The sequence below is a fragment of the Daphnia carinata genome, chromosome 3 (genome assembly GCF_022539665.2).
Source record: "Daphnia carinata strain CSIRO-1 chromosome 3, CSIRO_AGI_Dcar_HiC_V3, whole genome shotgun sequence".
Lineage (NCBI taxonomy): Eukaryota > Metazoa > Arthropoda > Branchiopoda > Diplostraca > Daphniidae > Daphnia > Daphnia carinata.
Genome location: NC_081333.1, coordinates 9,631,853 through 9,649,789, shown reverse-complemented (window position 1 = coordinate 9,649,789; position 17,937 = coordinate 9,631,853). Strand labels below are relative to the sequence as shown.

General features: G+C 39.2%; 7 protein-coding genes across 10 annotated transcripts; 2 read left to right on the top strand and 5 right to left on the bottom strand.

Moving 5' to 3' along the window:
- Positions 1-476: 476 nt before the first annotated feature.
- On the bottom strand, positions 477-2,897 carry LOC130685307 (transcription factor SOX-13-like). The gene is made up of 6 exons (XM_059494313.1): positions 2,813-2,897; positions 2,460-2,731; positions 1,882-2,380; positions 1,659-1,807; positions 1,419-1,601; positions 477-1,346 (listed from the first exon to the last, which is right to left on the bottom strand). The coding sequence occupies exons 2-6, from the start codon at positions 2,726-2,728 to the stop codon at positions 1,196-1,198; spliced, it is 1,251 nt and encodes a 416-aa protein (XP_059350296.1). The 5' UTR covers positions 2,729-2,731; positions 2,813-2,897; the 3' UTR covers positions 477-1,195.
- Positions 2,898-3,515: 618 nt separating this feature from the next.
- On the bottom strand, positions 3,516-5,069 carry LOC130685269 (palmitoyl-protein thioesterase 1-like). Of its 2 annotated transcripts, XM_057508542.2 has the most exons (8): positions 4,845-5,069; positions 4,664-4,773; positions 4,481-4,608; positions 4,255-4,413; positions 4,090-4,195; positions 3,913-4,009; positions 3,757-3,830; positions 3,516-3,683 (listed from the first exon to the last, which is right to left on the bottom strand). In XM_057508542.2, the coding sequence occupies exons 1-8, from the start codon at positions 4,930-4,932 to the stop codon at positions 3,558-3,560; spliced, it is 888 nt and encodes a 295-aa protein (XP_057364525.1). In that variant the 5' UTR covers positions 4,933-5,069; the 3' UTR covers positions 3,516-3,557. The 2 variants fall into 2 exon arrangements, with proteins under 2 accessions (XP_057364525.1, XP_059350299.1); XM_059494316.1 differs by lacking the exon at positions 3,516-3,683 and having other exon boundaries at positions 3,888-4,009.
- Positions 5,070-5,362: 293 nt separating this feature from the next.
- LOC130685282 (keratin-associated protein 6-2-like) lies at positions 5,363-7,186 on the bottom strand. 2 transcript variants are annotated; one of them, XM_057508568.2, is made up of 6 exons: positions 6,899-7,186; positions 6,176-6,310; positions 5,875-6,100; positions 5,770-5,802; positions 5,635-5,694; positions 5,363-5,518 (listed from the first exon to the last, which is right to left on the bottom strand). In XM_057508568.2, exons 1-6 carry the CDS (start codon positions 6,908-6,910, stop codon positions 5,448-5,450), a joined length of 537 nt encoding a protein of 178 aa, XP_057364551.1. In that variant the 5' UTR covers positions 6,911-7,186; the 3' UTR covers positions 5,363-5,447. The 2 variants fall into 2 exon arrangements, with proteins under 2 accessions (XP_057364551.1, XP_057364550.1); XM_057508567.2 differs by having other exon boundaries at positions 6,176-6,313; positions 6,899-7,099.
- A 4,047-nt stretch (positions 7,187-11,233) lies between these two features.
- LOC130685287 (uncharacterized) lies at positions 11,234-11,777 on the top strand. Its single transcript, XM_057508573.2, has 2 exons — positions 11,234-11,318; positions 11,400-11,777. The coding sequence occupies exons 1-2, from the start codon at positions 11,304-11,306 to the stop codon at positions 11,709-11,711; spliced, it is 327 nt and encodes a 108-aa protein (XP_057364556.1). The 5' UTR covers positions 11,234-11,303; the 3' UTR covers positions 11,712-11,777.
- A 784-nt stretch (positions 11,778-12,561) lies between these two features.
- On the top strand, positions 12,562-13,214 carry LOC130685286 (uncharacterized). Its single transcript, XM_057508572.2, has 2 exons — positions 12,562-12,695; positions 12,781-13,214. Exons 1-2 carry the CDS (start codon positions 12,681-12,683, stop codon positions 13,099-13,101), a joined length of 336 nt encoding a protein of 111 aa, XP_057364555.1. The 5' UTR covers positions 12,562-12,680; the 3' UTR covers positions 13,102-13,214.
- Positions 13,215-13,357: 143 nt separating this feature from the next.
- LOC130685290 (neuropeptide-like protein 30) lies at positions 13,358-14,309 on the bottom strand. 2 transcript variants are annotated; one of them, XR_009420623.1, is made up of 4 exons: positions 14,180-14,309; positions 13,803-14,106; positions 13,615-13,737; positions 13,358-13,552 (listed from the first exon to the last, which is right to left on the bottom strand). XR_009420623.1 is itself a non-coding variant. In XM_059494378.1 (4 exons), the coding sequence occupies exons 1-4, from the start codon at positions 14,192-14,194 to the stop codon at positions 13,539-13,541; spliced, it is 282 nt and encodes a 93-aa protein (XP_059350361.1). In that variant the 5' UTR covers positions 14,195-14,309; the 3' UTR covers positions 13,358-13,538. The 2 variants fall into 2 exon arrangements, 1 of the variants encoding a protein (XP_059350361.1); XM_059494378.1 differs by having other exon boundaries at positions 13,977-14,106.
- A 2,010-nt stretch (positions 14,310-16,319) lies between these two features.
- On the bottom strand, positions 16,320-17,165 carry LOC130685289 (spore coat protein YeeK-like). The gene is made up of 5 exons (XM_057508574.2): positions 17,080-17,165; positions 16,860-17,007; positions 16,682-16,711; positions 16,496-16,612; positions 16,320-16,428 (listed from the first exon to the last, which is right to left on the bottom strand). The coding sequence occupies exons 1-5, from the start codon at positions 17,092-17,094 to the stop codon at positions 16,415-16,417; spliced, it is 324 nt and encodes a 107-aa protein (XP_057364557.1). The 5' UTR covers positions 17,095-17,165; the 3' UTR covers positions 16,320-16,414.
- Positions 17,166-17,937: the final 772 nt, after the last annotated feature.

The following is a 17,937-nucleotide window of genomic DNA, read 5'->3' as shown; positions in this document are numbered from 1 at the left end:
TTAGTTCTAGAGAACAATTTCTTCCTGTGTTCAAACGGAGAGAGATCACGCTCGACCTGGTTCAGAAACGAGGCGAAAAGCATCAGAGGATGAAATTAAGGTTATCAAATTGATGCTGAGGGCGAGTTGTGCAGCATTTCAATTGGACAGAATGGCGAGAGGAAGACACTGAAACCACTGATAGTTTTTTGACCTTTTGGGGATTAAGTATACCCGTGAAAACAATAAGAAGAATAGAGAGGAAGGGGAAATAAAGGTTTAAAAAAAATGAACGAAATGATTGTAATGCACTTATGTCTTCTTGCAAAAGCGTGTGTGATAACTGAGGCTGAACAAATTGAAGTAAACATAGAAAGAAGAAAGGCGGAAAGAAGAAATGAACAGCTCAAGGAGCAGGTCGAATCAAAACGAGGGATTGTAGAATGCCAAATCTGTTGAGATCATGGATATTGGCATTTTTTGTAGTAAGGTTTTTATACGAATTTGAGAAGAATTCACGTTGAAAACCAATTGTGCTCTTCTATCACAATTTGGTGAGAAAAGTAACACATCCTGATTGATTGTCGCGGATTAACGACGTCGCCGAATAGACATACCAATAGACATAACGCCTTCTGGCTCTTCATCAAATAAATATTTTTTTCTTTATCCGGATTTTTAAAAAAGGGGAAATACGACATCGAACAAGCAAGCTTCTGATTAGCCTCAATGACAGGAATCGCCAAAAAAAAAAAAACCTGTTTTTGTGATCTTGCAGACATCACCCGTCTAGCACAGTTCCTTGTCCTCTCTCCCCCTTCCTCCTCAAAAAAGTTCCCATAACCTACGAAAGGTTCTTACGGTTCCAACTGTTTAAACTTAACAAAGCCAACAATCTCGAAATGCCTGATCTGCGAGCTAAGCTGCAGTTGATTCCAACGGGACGTCCTAGCTTCTGAATTCCCTTTTTTCTTAATTTTTTGTTTACCAAATATATACATGCAACATCAAAGCCATTCAACAGAAAGGAAAGTTTTTTTCTTAAAATTTCCGTAGTCGCGACTGATCAAAACTAAAATGTCTGCATTTTAAGTCCGCGTAAGAGCTGAACCAGAAGCAAAAACCTGCGAAATGATCACCTCGCCGAAATCTGATCCCACAACCCACAATTCGAAACAGTGAAAATGAAGTATAAAGATGATAAAAGAAACATTGCCTAGCTTGTGGATTTGGAACGCTTACGCTTCCAGCAATCGGGAAACAATCGACGATATTCTTCCGCTCTCAAATGTGCCTCTGCAGTATAAACTTCTTTCTCTCCCGGATTTAAACGCTTCCAAGCATCGCCAAGCATTACACTGATGGCCCTGTAGCAATGACACAGGACAAGAGTTATGCAGCAATCTAAACCATCTGGGCCATTTAATTATAGTTCTTACCTATTATCACGTCCTGGGAACTGTTGGATGAGCTGGAGGCGATATTTTTGAGCGAAAAGCATGAATCCATTCATTGGGCGTTTGGCAGGCGAAGGGGCCAAACTAGTGGCCGCCTCCTCACTAGTGACCTGATAACGTTTTTCATTACTCTTGGATACTGCCGGTGGCATGACGAAGTCGAACCTAGTAAAAGAAATGAATCGTCCAGTTTATCAAAACGCAAATCAAGAAACACCCTACCGCTGCAGGCGTTCGCATAGCTCGGACGTTCCTGGTTGAGGCTCGCTGTGTACGTAGTCCTCTCGTGAAACGGTTCCTCCATGAAATGTATCCGATTCCTCTCTGCTGGCAGCAACATTATCAGATGTTTCTTCCTCCATTTCATTTTCCTGAGACGGGAACGCCATTTCATAATCTATTTAGCAACAGTAAAGTTCAAACACATCCGAAAGGAATGCTGTACCTCCAGTTTCCAAGGACGACACTGGGCTAATTCTTCTTGACTGCTGCTGTGCAAAGAAGGGGCGGGACTGAGCAATGTTCCTGACCAGGAGTATGAAGAAAGTTTTGGATGAAAATGTGGTGGGAAAAAAGTTGACGTGGGAGGGAAGTTCATAGGAGATAGTGGGCTGGGTGTGGCAGGAGTGGGAAAGGCAGGACTTTGGGGAGCAGGATAATTAATCACTTTCTTTGCTTCAGAATATACACAAGGTTTTCCTTTGGAAGATTTTCCAATTGCTACACTTTCTTGGTCTTCTTTTCCTTCCACATTTGAGCTCAAGTAGTCACCAAATACATCAGGCTGATCGATTGATTCTTGTTTAATGACAGACAATCGGCTTATATGTGGGCTAGTGGGTATGAACCCATAATATGTGCTTCTCTGCATAATCGCTGATGATGGACCAGGACTAAGAGAATTGCAACCAGCTTCATCATGAAATGTAGTCCAACTAAATGCTCTGCAATAAAAATACAGTTATTCAAATGTTCTTAAGCACAGTTTCATAGCAAAATTAGAAGAAAACTTTGATATCAAACCTTTTGCGAAATGGCAAGTGCTTTTGATTTGAGCTGGCAGGGCTTCTCGGGCTGGCAGAAAAGCTGGCACATTCACTAACACTTTCTGAGCTGGTTAAATCAAGTGGTCCCCTTTTGCTTAAATCTAGTGGAGGCGGGATGGGCTTTATTTTTCTGATGGGCTGCTTAATACAATGGTTGGTTATCACGGGGGTGGGGGTTGGGGTTTCATCGGGATCGCATCTCGATACCCTCCCATCGACAGCCCCCTTATCGGTTTGGGCAGCCATTTTCTGTTAGATGTTTACACATAAAATAATTTGTTAGAAAATGAAAAAAATCACATCTCGATGCAACCAATTAGGATCATTTACTTTGCTTGCCCTGATGTTACTCTTCTAGACAAAGCTTCACACCCAATCGTGAGCAGCCATTGTTTATAATAAAATAATATTGATGGTGACCGCTAGATGGCGAAAATAATAAAGTAAAAAAGTGGGTTCGATCATTTTTTAAATTCAATTTTTTCGCCATCTAGCGTCCATTTGCTTGTCGCATTTAAGTCTTTTCGGTCCGATCAACCAAAGATTGATCGGGTCGCCCATCAACATAAAAAATTGATCGGAGCGACAACTCTAGTAGGTTTCTACTTTGGTGCGATTTCTATTCAAATTTATCCGCCGCCATTAACTTTGACTGCTAGAAAGTGACTCTGCTGGCACTAGCTTAGAAAGTGAGTCAAAACGACAACAAATGATATTTCATACATATTTAATGTTCCTTTACCTACCCCGAGGTCTAAGACAAATTTCTGAATAGCTTTGTTTAGTCCCCTTAAATTATATGCGAAATTTGTCAAACACTTAACATATATTTCTGATTACCATTTTATGACGACTAAAAACTGATTTTTCGGCCTCCTCTAAATCACATATAGCGGCCGGTCGGTCCAAAACTGTCAAATACCGGAGCATACTGGCGATTTGAAACGGAAGGATCGCAACACCATCTATGGAGCTTAACACGCGTAACTCAAGTGGTTTTGCAAACGTTACTAATCCTAGTATACTTTATGGCGATAGTAAATAGCTTTTTATTGTGTTAACACTTTAAATCTTTTCAACGTAAGAATTTCTCTATAATCACTTGTTTAAACCAAGTCTGGCTAAATTGAACGTGATCCCCTTCAACTTTCAGGAAATGAAGTTTACCTTGACCATCCATGGTTCGTAAGCCTAGGCGATCCTTGCAAAGGTGGCAACAAAAGAGGAAAATTTGAAAATAACGGTGGTCAACTAATTAGGTGATGGTACCTTACCTCAATATAGAGCGGTGACTCCTGAAGAGTATAAGTTGAATTCAAATCATTTTCGCGATAAAAACCAAACCATTCTGCAATTTAAAGGATTACAATAAAGTAAGAAAAAAATATATACATGAATAACATACCAACAGTTGCCGATTTGAAATTTACCTGTTTCTATTGGTTGTACAACTGTATCTTTTGTAAACTTTACCATGACAAAGTTTTTCAGCTGTTGTAAATTAGTTTTATAAGTTTCATTGATTGTCTGTAATGAGAAAAAGCAAAATTTGTAAGACTATCATCCAAGATTGAAGACATCATGTTTACATTGAGCTATGCCATTACCCTCTCATTATTTATATCAGCAAGAAATACGCTTGCTTTTTTGTATGTCTCCTCATCCAATGGGTCATGCCAATACTCTGCCGGGGCGACGAAATTTTGAATCCATCTAGACCGAATGCTGATAATTTAAAAAATCTGAAGACAAGTATAGGTCTGAGTACTCACTTTTTGTAGGCTCCGCGGTTCAACAACGTCCGAATGTAGTTACAAAACTTGACATCATCACCCGAGCACCGAGGGAGTCCATACACACCTTGATGTTGAGAGCCTAGAGTGATCAGATTAGCCATTGGAGGATTAGTGCATCGTTGAGCTACAGCTCTCCTATCAGACATCAAAGAACAAGTGTAACTAACACACTTTTATTCTATAAACGTAGTAAAGAAATTACAAGAATTGCCCTCCTTGGGAGATACCAAGACCATGATATCCTAGAGCTAATTTTGAATCATTTCTGATGAAGTCACAGACGAATTTGACTTGATCGTTTGCATTTTTTATGTATGCATTCTCAAAATCCTTAAATATAAAGTTATGTCTTGTTCTAGAAAAAAACATTACTAAGTACAAGCACCTCTTTGGTGGTTTTCCCAATCTTTAATGAAATAACATAAACATCAGGAATTTCTTGTTGTATAAACTTTTGTAAACCACCAATGCTCAAGGGGTTACAGCATACATCTCCTAGAGAAGTAATCACGGAATATCAACGTATTTTTAGTCAATGAACCAAAATCTTTGTATAGCTGGATTACCTAAGCCATGCCAGATTACAATCGGTAAAACCGACAAACAAACCTGGAAATTAATTAAGACAAGAAACGCCAGAGGAGCAAATTTCATCCTCAAAGTGAAAAGTGCGTTGCAGTGCAAACCCGACTTGATTTGTAGGTTTTCAAGCACTCAATGCACTTGTTAATGGCGTCTCGCACATTTGACATTTGACAATTCAGAATTCCCTCACCCCCCAACCATTATGTATTTTTATTATTGTTGTAAACGTAGTGCATCCATCCCCCTGAAGATGGCTACAAGAATTTTCATTTTTAAAATAACCAAACTATGGCAATTCGTTTATTGTAAGTTTTTAAGCCCGACTTAAGAATAAGAAAAGTCGACTCGGGTTCGACTTAAGAATAAGAAAGTCGGGCTTATTTAGTCAGGCTTAAAAGTTTTTTTCTGCAAAAACAGTCAAGTCAGCTCATCACTTAATGTCCCCTTAACCCCCCTTGAAAGATTTGCCAATAAAGTGTTGCTCGAAGAAATGCCATAATGATTTTGGAGGTTTATATATTGGTATATGATGATGGATACAACTATGATTATGGATACAAATTGTGAACAAATCGAACACCTCTTCAGCCTGCAACACCTACGCTGACACCGTTAACGCCATAGCCAATACCGTATGTTCCGGTTCCTACGAGACCTAATAAAAACAGGGATGGTACTTTATTTTGGAGCAAAACAGTAACAGCATTAACAATGAATAGCGATCTGTGAAGGAATTCGGGTTGGTTTTTATTATTTCTCTTTTTTTTTTACCGTATCCGCCGTAGCCGATATTGTAACCGGGACCATAAGCGCCTTGGCCACCGTAACCACCTAAAGTAGGTAATAAAATCTGTTCATTCTACTTGCGTAAAAGCTTAAATGTGTTTAGCTAAAAGTTGCCCTTACCATAGCCATTGTATCCATAGCCATTTCCATAATCTAATTACACATTTGGATAAAGGAAGTAAAATTAGATTCGTTTTTACATAACATTAAGATTATTCCTCGTACTATTTATGGGCGGATAGTAACCATATCCATTGTAATTATAGCCGAAATTATTTCCACCGCCACCGTAGCTTCCTCCGGGATACGGCGGATATACCGGAGGAATAGAGCTACCTCCGCCTCCGTATCCTCCACCGTACCCACCACCGTAGCCTCCGCCGTAACCCCCTCCGTAGCCTCCTCCGTAGCCCCCTCCGTAACCTCCACCATAGTGCGGAATTGCTAATGCCTACGGAAGCGTTAGAGGAAAGAGATTGTTCGCGTTAAAATGAGTTCCGATAAATTTTTAAGTTAAAACAGTTACGGTTTTTTTGGATAATCTTGGATCGGCCGATAGCGATTGGCTTTTTGCTTCTGGATCATTTTCAGCGGACGAAATTTGTGCTGATGCCGAATACGCCATAACTGCCAGGAAAAGCAAGCACAACACGGCGGATGTCTGCTATAAAGAGAAGACAAAAGAACATTGTATTGATAGAATTTCTTATGTTTCAGGCGGGATTCCTTTGTTTACATTAGAATGGAAAATGATATACAAAAGTTGGAAGTGGCAAAAAGCAAGTTGTAAATAGTTATTTCCTGTTGTCAGCCAAAAAAAAAAACTAGAAAACAGGAAGGTGGGTTTTATTATTTTCGGGGTTTTATTTATCGATCTATTAACATGAAATCTACATCATAAGGAAAGGGATTTCACCACGAAAGATGTAACGAAATATTCACTTTATCACACAGAAGTTCAGTTCTTGCGTAGCATCAAACGAAAAAAAATTTGCAAATATTTTGTCAACCCATCGATAATCCCGACACATGTCAACCTTGTCAAAAACCATTTATTAAACATCCTATTCTAAGGAAAAATCTACATAATCTTGCTTAGTCAACTTGTTCATTCTATGAGCACATAAACTATTTTCAATCCTTGTGTTGTTTGTTTTCCTAACGCTAAAACGTACCATTAAGTCATAAAACAGTCCAATCGAACAACAGTTCGCCACGAGCTAAAAACAGATTTGATCATAGGACTTACCAAAGACCGCATGTTCGGTGTTCGTGATATTGGAAGTCCGTCGAATGCCAATCTTTACACCAAACTATAACCTCATCAGTGGAGTGTTGCCTATTTTATACCTCATCAAAGTGGGACAAGAGATTTCCGGTCTCACGTCTGACAGGAGGAGGCTTAGTAAAACAACACAGAAAGTAAAAAAAAAAAAGGTTATTCGCTTTCTCTTTTTCAGTAAACAACTAGCACAGGCATGGTTTTAAATCCACGCCTAGTGTTGGCGACTTTTTACGGTCGTTAGTTTGTTCCTGATCAACTCACTTACGTGTTCCCCCCATGAAAAAAAACAAACAAACAATAAAAGGCACTGAATATTTTGCTAACAAGCCAATCGCCTTCTAACAACCAACTGCAAGGTTATGTAATCATCACAGAACCTGGTGTCAACTTTATGACTTCACTTAACTTGTGTTGATCAACTTTCGCTTTAGTGTTGCGGCATCGCAAGTTGCCTTTCGAGTCGCTTTCATTTGACCTCAGACGGCTAAGCAAATAGAGATGCAGGTTTGAACAAGGACACACACGCATTCTGCGGAGAAAGTGGAATAGAAAAATAGCTAAACAAGGGGCTAAGAGGGGCGTATTTTCCTTGTTTGAAGAAGACCGACTCCCGCAGGTAAAGCCTTGAATCATTGGAACTATGCCATTATTGCATTTTCAATGTCAATGCTACGTTATTTCGTCTAGAAACGAGATTAGTTACGATCTTGGTGAATTACACAACCAATCTTCTTTCTCCGCAAGGGATTTAATATTTTTCACAAACAACTTCTCGGCAGACAAATGATAAACTTACTACGTACTTTACCCGTCCTGGTCTGAAAGGCACAAGGTGTCTTTCAAGAGACCTTCTTTAATTATTTTTCTGCCAATATCTTGTAGTTTTTCAGCCACAAAAAAAGATGTTCTTCCTTGATTTTGTAATAAACACCGATCAAGCCAAACTGCGACCTAAATCAATTATTTCCAGGAGATCTATGTCGCTCTATTATCGTTCATCGCAACTTGAAAGGGACTATACTGTTGTGATGTGAGACATGAACTTGAACCTTTTTTTCGTTTTAATTCAATCGCCCAAGGTTGAAAGGACATTTCTCGGAAGCAATTTATTGGATGGGGGTGTAGTGTAGATGGGCGTGAGCGCACGTTTTGGCGCGTGTAAACCAAAGGGTATTTTGCGTCCTTCGCACCTTTTTCAATGTCAATGCTACGCATCCTACGTGATTCGAGGGCCAATGTTGCGGCCACGTATGCGTACGTGAGCCAAGATTGATGCAATCTTACGGAAAGATCCTGTTCTGATCTAGCGGCAAAATTTACCGCGCGCATGTTAATTTTATAGCGATTCAATGCCAAGGACAAAACGGAATTGATCGAACATTGGCATCTGAATCAAATTTAAAGGTGACTCAAACCTACATTGACTTAAGTTAACCTTATAACATTTTATGTGTCATAGTTGGTGAAAGTACGAATTTCTATGTGTACAAGTTCTTCTAATTCAGAGCTTTATTTGCCAACGATACAAACTTCTTTTTTCTCCGGCATCTTCAGCTCAAGTAAGAAGCTGGTAGAAGCCTTCAACTTGGGCTGCGAGTCCATTGTCAAGGCTACTAGCAAAACGCAACAGGACGAACATGGTAGGACCCGAGAATATGTGCGACACATCTTCAGCGTCTACCTATAAACGATTCGGGGAACCACACGTTCAGTATGGATAGTCTGGTACTTATTGTCTGATAAGCATTTCGCAATTCCGAAGTTTGAATATCAGTCGAACGACGAAACAATGGGGCGTATTGTAACATTTCTAGCATTATGGTGAAATCTGCGCTAATATAAATAGAGGACATACAACAGCTTAGCGTCAACACTCACCAAGTCCAGCTCTCCGGATCAATTTCTATATTTATTCGGGAGATCCCACTTGCTCCGTTTCACAATGAATCGTCTCCTGGTAATGTTTAGACATTTATTATTTCTCACACTATTCTTTACATAAATGTTTTATACGTATCACTTATTGATATCCATGTCGTCGACGTGAATAGTTTTTCTTCGTCTTGTTGGTTCTTGCGTACGCCGTTTTGTCCGTTCCATTGCAATTCCAACCGTGGCGCAATTACCGAATTCTTAGCGACGTGGCGACACGAAGGCAGCAGTCACGCCAGAGCAGCACAGGTCATCTGGGTTTTGGTGGAATCATCTTCGGCTGACCGAGTTCGATGCAACTGTTACCACACATAAAATGTTTTCTGTTTCAAAAACAAATATTGGTGACGCAATGTCATGTTTAATTTAATATTAATTTCTATAATAAATCATTACCCTTCTACTTGGGTTTTTGTTTTTTAAGAAGTTGATGGCGCAAAATATTATTTCTACTGGGTTCTTATGGCAACGAGATCGAGTGATAATTAAAATGTTGAAAGATATTTTTACTATAGAACAATACCGCAAAAAGGTCTGTTTTTGTCTTTGAATAAACATTAAGTGAACAATATCAGTCACAGTCAAATTTTACTGCAATATAACATTTTTAAAGGACAACACAGTTATATTTCATGGCACTAACTTGTTTGAACGTTCAGAAAAATATCGGGAAAATGGTGCAATAAAATCTAAATAAATATAAATACATTATCACATCATTTAAGGAACACAAGTTGGAAGTTAAAAAAAGGTTAGGTTACTCAAGGACTTTTGCTGTTTTGAATGACGCACCAAATTTGGTGCGGATTTTTTGTTAAAGGCCAAAATCCAATTGATTCATGGAACACAAGTTGGAAGAGGTCATTACGCACCTTTGTACGTTAAAGTGGATGGTACGAGTGGAAAAGTAATACCGCGTCTTTCTTTTGATATTTTGCGCGACACCAAAGTCAAGGTGCCAATGTCAAGGCCATTGTACCGAAGAAATTAGGTATGCATGGTGCGCTTTAAGCAAAGTGAAGAAAAGTCATGTACATCTGATTACTAAAACTGCCAGTCGGTTCTTTTTGAGACTTCGTATATCACGAAGAAACAAGTCCATCGCTAAAAGAACAAAGCTTTGGCAGAAAAGACGCCGACTATAAAACCGAGGTGCCGATCCTGAAAATGCCAAGAGTTCCAGTAACAGCCAGCAAGGAGAATGTCGCGCTCTTGGGTAACGTACCTTTGACTAGTTACTTTTACGTTATGCTCCCCATTTCATTTTTATGCTTTTAAATTAAATCGAAAAAAACACACACGTAGTTAGTTATCTGCCTCGTCGCGTTGGTGATCGTCTCCATGGCTGAAGGGACCTTTCTTTTCATGATTCCTAAAATGAATCGCCAATATTTTCACGACAAAAATATGGGCTTTGTACGAACAAGTTCGTCTCAGCCTGGAAGAACAGATCCAGCCCGAAAAGAAATTTCTTGGATGTCGTCCCGACGTAGTTATTATTACCCAACGGGTCCATCTGGTCCATTGCCACCGTTCCAGTACTCGGAGAATTTCGAAAGACCGCGTGTCAATATTCAGAATCCACAATACGGAGCAGCAGCTCCAGGATTTGGAGGCATTTTATTTGGTTAATGCGTATTTTTAATAGAATGACTTTAATTTGACTGTTTGATAAACTATTAGTGATTTTTGGCATAATTTTAAAGTATATGTAGTGTTTTATATGTGGGATTTAATGTTGGTTCAGGTGTGTTAGAGGGATAGCTAAACGCAATGAAAAGTAATACACTTATTGGGGCCTATCTCTGATTGTGTAAGTAGTTCAGTGCAGTCCGTATTTATCACTTTATATCACAAACCATATTTAAGGAAAGAAGTACGTTTATTCACCTGATTCGTATTCCATGTATACCTTAGCTGTCGTGCGCCCATAGCGTTCGGGATTTATTCGTCTGACGTACGTGGTGACCTTCCTCTCGTTCTCAAACAGAATCCTAGCCTGTTTTTGCACTCGCAATGAAATTGATAAAATGTGCTTGCATCACGTTCCTTATTGCCGAAATGTCAAACAAATTCTTGCGTCATCATTTATAGTTCAGTAAGAAAACAAAAAACAATCGGAGTCCTGAACCTCCTTCCATCCAAAAACAGAGATTTAAATGCCATCTTCTGGACATTGAATCACGCAGGCAAAATCATCAGTCACGCATGCACTCACGATGATGAGTAAATATGCATACGTCTCGAATGGGAAAGGATGCCCAAGTAAATTCCATATTCATTGTTTCTTGAAACCGTTAATTTCTACTATGCTGACAAGAATGGTATAAAAGGCCAAGGCCTCTTGTTTAAAGGTATAGTTGTCAGCATCACTCGCCAACAGGTTCGATAAAGACTGACTCCTATTAAAACTGTAAAAGAAAAAGGCAACCCGATCATGAAGCGTGTTCAGGTAAGAATTTTTAATACGATCTCAATTATGATGCAAGCTTTATCTTTTTGAATCTTCTTTTGAAATGCATTTTTCGCGAAGCTGTTCAAGTTGATGATACTAGTGAGTTTCTTAACTGTCTGTGCATTGGCGAAGACTACTGACGATGAAACGAATGCATACTCCATCTATCCAGATGTATCGTATTCATCGCCCAACATTGATGGATTGAAAACCAATTTTGATTTAACCGAACTGACTCGGCACGCTAGACATCGGCCATTTCTCGCTGGAGCAGCTGTTGGAGCGGTTGTGGCTAATAACAGGCATCCAACTTACTATGCGCCGAGTTACTATTATCCACCTACTTATTACCCTTCATCCTACAACAACGACTGTAACTGCAACGGCTAACATGAAGTTATAAGAATATTATCGTACAGAGTTTCGCAAATGTGACTGAACTGACCTTTTTACAAATATTTGTTCGTCATTAACTCAACCAGAAATGTATTGAATTATACGGTCTGAAATTTGAACAATGTACCTTTTTTCATAGCTAAAAAAAAATAAGCCCGACACATAAGTCTGACAAATAAGCCTCGACGTTTTCTAAATTGTTTTGAACTTAGATGTTCCACCAAAAATTACACGATTTATATTCGAAATTTAACGACGATGTCGAAAATTCGGAATGAGTTTTATGTTTTATCAGTTATTCAAAGTCAACGTGGTTGCGATAAAACCACTTTGATTCCGTTTTATTCAAAATCCGTTTCATTGACTGAAAAACTGATATTTATTCGGAATCTCCATTAAATTTTGGTTATAGCGTGTTATTTCAAGTTAAAAAATTCAAGCCTAAATTTTTATACAAAAAGTCGGGCTTATTTAGTTTTTTTCCACAAATCTAAAAACAGTACATGATTTTGAGTCAACAGTAAACGAGGATCACGGATACTGATTTCCTTTTTACGGAATAGTTATCGTTTTTTAAGTTATTTGAATTCAAAGTTATTACACACTTGTTTTACCGAATATGGGCGGAAATGCTCTAGGAATGATTTTTATCCATCTTAAGGACAATTCAAACATTACGTTCTATATTTCAAGGTCCGTGTTTAAGAAATAATGTCCAACAGAAAATATAGCTGCAAATAGGAAAAATCGTAGTCATGCTGACGCTCTGAAACTATTCAAGTCGGTTTAAGAAATAAATTGGTAAAACCTTTTGCGCAATATTTACTTTGCTAAAAATGTTAGAGGTATATAAATGGCGTAGGAAAAGACAAAAGGCCAGTTAAATTTCAATCAACTTTTGAAAGAAACCTGTCAAAGACCTCTCATTTTTGTCTTCTGCACCCACCAACAACACAGGACATCATGAAAGCTTCCCAGGTAATTTTTGTTTTTGAAATGTTTTTAAATCATTATCCGAGCTATTCTCGCAATTCACTTTCTAAAATATTATCTTTTGACAAAGCTGATAGTGATCGTTTTAATGAGCCTCTTGGCATTCGGCGCTTTTACTGACGGTAGGCCAACTGATGATGAAACCAATACGGATTCCATCAATCAAGAAGTGTCGCCCTATTCGTCAGACACCGATTTAAGTGATTCGTACTACACTTCAGCCCGATTACGTCGCTCTGATGGCCGACACCATCATCACGGGTTTATCGCTGGAGCCGCAACTGGAGCGGTAGTGGCTAATCATCATCAACCGAACTATTACGCACCGACCTATTACTATCCGCCTACTTATTACGCTCCACCCAATTATTACGATAATTATTATTACTAAACCATGTTCACCTACATGTGTAGCCGCAGTCTTGTAGCATCCGTTTGTCGATTCTCAGAACGGTTCATCCTCTATATGCATAAGTTCAATTATTAAATAAACAAGAAAATTTTGCATTAGATTCTCAAAACTTCTTACATCTATTAACTAAGATCATACTTAATACTTAGCTATTCTTCTGTTATTGAAGACCATTGAAATGAATGCCTAAAATGACTGACCCCGTGACGTTGAAAGAAAAGCAACACCGTATCAGTTTGAGAGCCAAAATGTCATAAGGTTTATTGCCGATGGTTTTAAGCAGGTTCCTTAACAGAAGGTAACAAATAGATAACAACGAAATAACAACAAAAAATCGAGAATTGGCGATGTGCAGTCAATGCAAGGTAACAACTTGTGGATCAGGGTTCTTTGCGAAGAAATGTTAGGTGTCACGTTTACTTGCCGTAACCTGCAATCAACCGCACTATTATACTAGGTACATCTACCAGTAATAAATTCAAGTTTAATTACCATGGTGATGGTGATGATGGTGTCCATGTCCGTGTCCATATCCACCATATCCACCATATCCACCGTAATTTCCATAACCTCCGTAATTTCCATAGCCTCCATAACCACCATAACCGCCGTATCCTAATTTAGAAATGATTGAAGAGTTAAGACCAGAAATCAACTTTCTTCTAGCAACATTCCCTTACCATAGCTTGGTCTGTAATAGCCGCCGTATCCTGTATAACATTAATTAAGCCAAACCAGAATTAACTGAAATAGAATAGAGTAAATCCTAAAACATTATTAGACAAAGACAACATCACAGACGGTTTGAATGTTATGACTCGACAAGAATATTGCATAGAAAACTAAATATTTGCCTCCGTGATGTTCAGCAGTCAAAAGGTCGTCAACAACCTGGACTTCGGCACTGTTTTCACCTCCAGCCAATTCATCTTCAACAGGGAAGCTTAGGGCGCAATGAACGACCATGAGGCAAACCAACAGCAACTGTGCAACGGAAGACTTATTATTTAATCCGTAATTACTAAACAGCTAAACAATAATGGAAGTGAAATGTTACCTTATAGCTGAACATTTTTCTCGAGTTAGGTAATACTAGAAGAGCTGAGCCTCTGTCTTGTTTGCTTCTCGGTTTGAGAGTGTTTTGGTCTAAACTGGCGTGTGGTTTATATACACATGGTGGACCAAGTGCGTTCATGCCTGCACGCATTTGTTATTGTTATTGAATTTTATGCATGTTGTTGCCATCGGGGAAAAGAATTGGCCTCTAGTGGAAATTTTTCGATCCGCATGAGGTGCCAGGTACATGCTCATGGTTTTCCCCTGGCAACCAGTGAAAACCAGTTTGTTGACATCGTTATTCTTTGCTCTTTATGCAAGGGGGCTTCCCTCACACCCGGCCCTAGGCAAAAGCTGACACGTATTTTGGCTCATCCTCCCGGAACTTTTAATATGAATCCCGTTAAGAAAAAAATTTTTATGGTTCAAGCCAAGTAAATCCCCTGTAAGACGGTTGTCACGACCGAAAGAAAACGACGTTTTGTCTAGCTAGGTTGCCTTCTCTGCTGCTCAAGAGAAAAGAAAACATTGCGCTTGAATCCCTTCCGCACTTTCAGTTGAATCTGCTTGATCATTTTTCTTTGCTTTTTGGTCGATCATGGTGATCATTCTTCTGACTTGAACTGGACATACGTAAGTCGTGAAAATAAATAAGAGTTCAATGGCCGCAAAATTGAAACGCCCAATCACGTGAATTTATTTCATCTTCGTATTCATCATATTGAAGTTTAAATTTTATTAAAATCCCTTTGGCTGGAAACTAAGTGAAAAACCAACAGGAAAACATTTCTTGTACTAATAGAACTGTGCGGCCATCCGCAGTTTGTCCATCAAGAAATGTTCCGTATTGTTGTCTCGCGCTGCTGAATTTTCCACCTAGCGCCATTCTATAATGAACTAGCTATTGTTGCAACCAAAAATCCATCGCCGGAGCAATAACCGCAGCAGGGGTTCGCTGCTGGTGCAGGGAATGAATGTCATCCGCTTCTTATTACCCCGTGATCATGATTGGCCACATCAAGACACTGTTTTATTCCATTGGCATTAGTTTTATCTAATGCTTCATAAACTTCCTGTGCGGAAATGATTCGGTTTTAGAAATACGCAAGGACAAGGTCCTTTGCGGTTTCTATCAAACTTGGGCGGATCGCATTTTGACATTGCGGCCGAACTTTTTCTTTGTTTGTCTTTTGTGTAGGAGTTGTAACTATTGGTCCTTTTCCTACGGTCGGAATATTATCTTCTTTGCTAGAAAAACGAACTAATTTATTTAGAGATTTGAAACGGGGATCCTCTTGCCTGTTGTTCTCTGCTTCTTGTAGCTGGCGACAAAACAAAAAACTCTTTTTTCACTGAAAAATAAAACATCACGTGAATATGCAAGGCTTTTCATTTTTACCACTTTTGTGGCTTTAGTGAACGGGTAAAACCAACTTCCAAATACGGAGTGGACTAACCGAAAGAGTTTTTCTTTTATGGACATCATCCATCCGTTTTATCTTTATCGTCAGATAGTAAGGCAACGCTGCCTACCCCTTAGTGCCGTCAATATCCGCTGGTAGCTAAAAACGGATGTAACAGGTGCAAGCGATTGAGGGGGTTTTAACAATCCAGGTACCCAATATCATGTGACGTAAACTGTTAATGGCAGTCCTTCACTTTAAGAAACTTTCAATCTCCTTGATGATTGATAGCTTGTGCTGTGGCTATTCCCAATGACGTTGCTACGAACAAGGAAGGCATAAGCTGTAAAACCGCTTACGTCAATAAGGAGCGAATTCGCTGAATCAAATTTTCGCTCTTAACAAAGAAAACCCTCAGCTTATTTCGCAAACTCAGCAAAATCATACCAGTCAACGCCCTTTGGTAGAATAAAAATAGTCACCATATTGCAATTTCTGCATAACACGCGGTAGTTATTATCCGCCCAGCAGCTGGCCCCTCTGGTACAGCCCTGCCGACCATTTCAAGGCTTCAACCAAATCGGCAAAGACAAATTGCAGAAATAATGTATTATCTTTTCGAAGAGAAGGCAGTTGCCAATGTTTCGAAGCAAATGACGAACACGGCCAATGCATCGCAAAGTTTATTGCTAGTGGTTTTGGATTTAAATTATAAATAAGGAATACATAACAAAGAGACAGAGAAAGGAATCGATAACTGAAGGCTTGCAATGCAATGCACAGAACAGCTTGCTGATCTTGGATGTTCGGAACGAAGTTAAGCATCCAGTTTACTAGTCGTCATAACCTATGTCCAATATGTTACGGTGCTAAGTAACTCAGATTAATCGAAAACCAACTTTGGGATGGATTACCTCCGTGGTGATGGTGGTGATGGTGATGTCCATGTCCGTGTCCCTCGTATCCACCATATCCTCCGTAATAGCCTCCGTAGCCTCCGTAGCCGCCGTGGCCATAATAGTGACCGTGTCCTAATTGCGCAATTATTAAAGATAAGAGTTAGGATTTATACCATTTATTTTTCTTGATTAAGCGTTTACCGTAGTTTGGATAGTAATAGTCGCCATATCCTGCACAATATTAATAAAATCAAATGAGAATTCATTTTAAACACGAATCCAATAGTCTCAGACATTTGAGATATTAGCCCAGGTAACCTTGTAGCCGCCTGGTTTTGCTATGATTTGACGATAGTGGCATAGTAAACTGAATATTTACCACCGTGATGCTCGGCGGTCATAAGGTCTTCAACAACCTGGTCTTCGCCTTCAGCTTCAGCAGAAACGACTTCGTATCCAGGACCCATTTGGTATTCGACAGGTATACTTAGGACGCAATGAACGGCCATAAAGCAAACTAAAATCAACTGGAAATCGGACGACTATTATTTAGCCTCCAACATGAAATAGCGAAAACATTATCACAACTGCAATGTTACCTTATGATTGAACATTTCCTGAAATTTGGTCGCCACTAGATGAGCTGAATCTCTTTCTTGTTTTGTCTCTCGACTGAGAAGGTTTAGGACGAAGTTGGGGCCTGGTTTATATACCGGTCAAAGATAGGGCAACCAGTGAAATCAGTTTGTTTGTACCGATGCTTAAATGGAGATGCTCCTGTCTTTTAGCCTGCAGTAGTATTCTCCGAATTCATGTAGAGCTGTGGGGAAACAAACTGGTCTCTAGAATAAAAGTTTTTGATACATTACTATTTTATTTGGCTTTGCTGAACTGGAAAAATCTGGTGAACACCTACAGCACGTCCACCATCATTCCCTGTAATTTCTTTGGCTGTATAAATGATACGAAGAAAATACGAAGGGCCTGAATAGGAGGACCAAGTGTCCTCTGCAGAACGTTTAAGTTAACGAATCATAAACTGGTTTACTGCCTGTCTGATGTGTCATCCCATCATTACGCCTCATACCTCATCAGCTGCGAGCGTTGCCTTAAGAAAAACAGTTGCCTTATTTATTAAACGAAAACATTAATGCTAAAAAGAACAACGTACCGTGAAGCGGTCCAATTCAAAGAGCTCGAACACTTATAGCGTGAGCCAACATTAAATCGTAAAAAAATCGATTTCTTTACGAAGCTCGTAAGTGCATTTAATAACCAGTGCAGGCGACCAATCGTTTTTTGAAAAATTAAACATTTTCTCTCAAATTTCTCTCTGTAGTGGAATTTAATCTACTTATCTGTCATCTAGTATAGAAGTGTAGTCTTTGCCAATGAAATCAATCGGTTTGTGTGGAAGTCAAAACTAGATCCTCCTGATTTTTTTTTTTTTTTTTTTT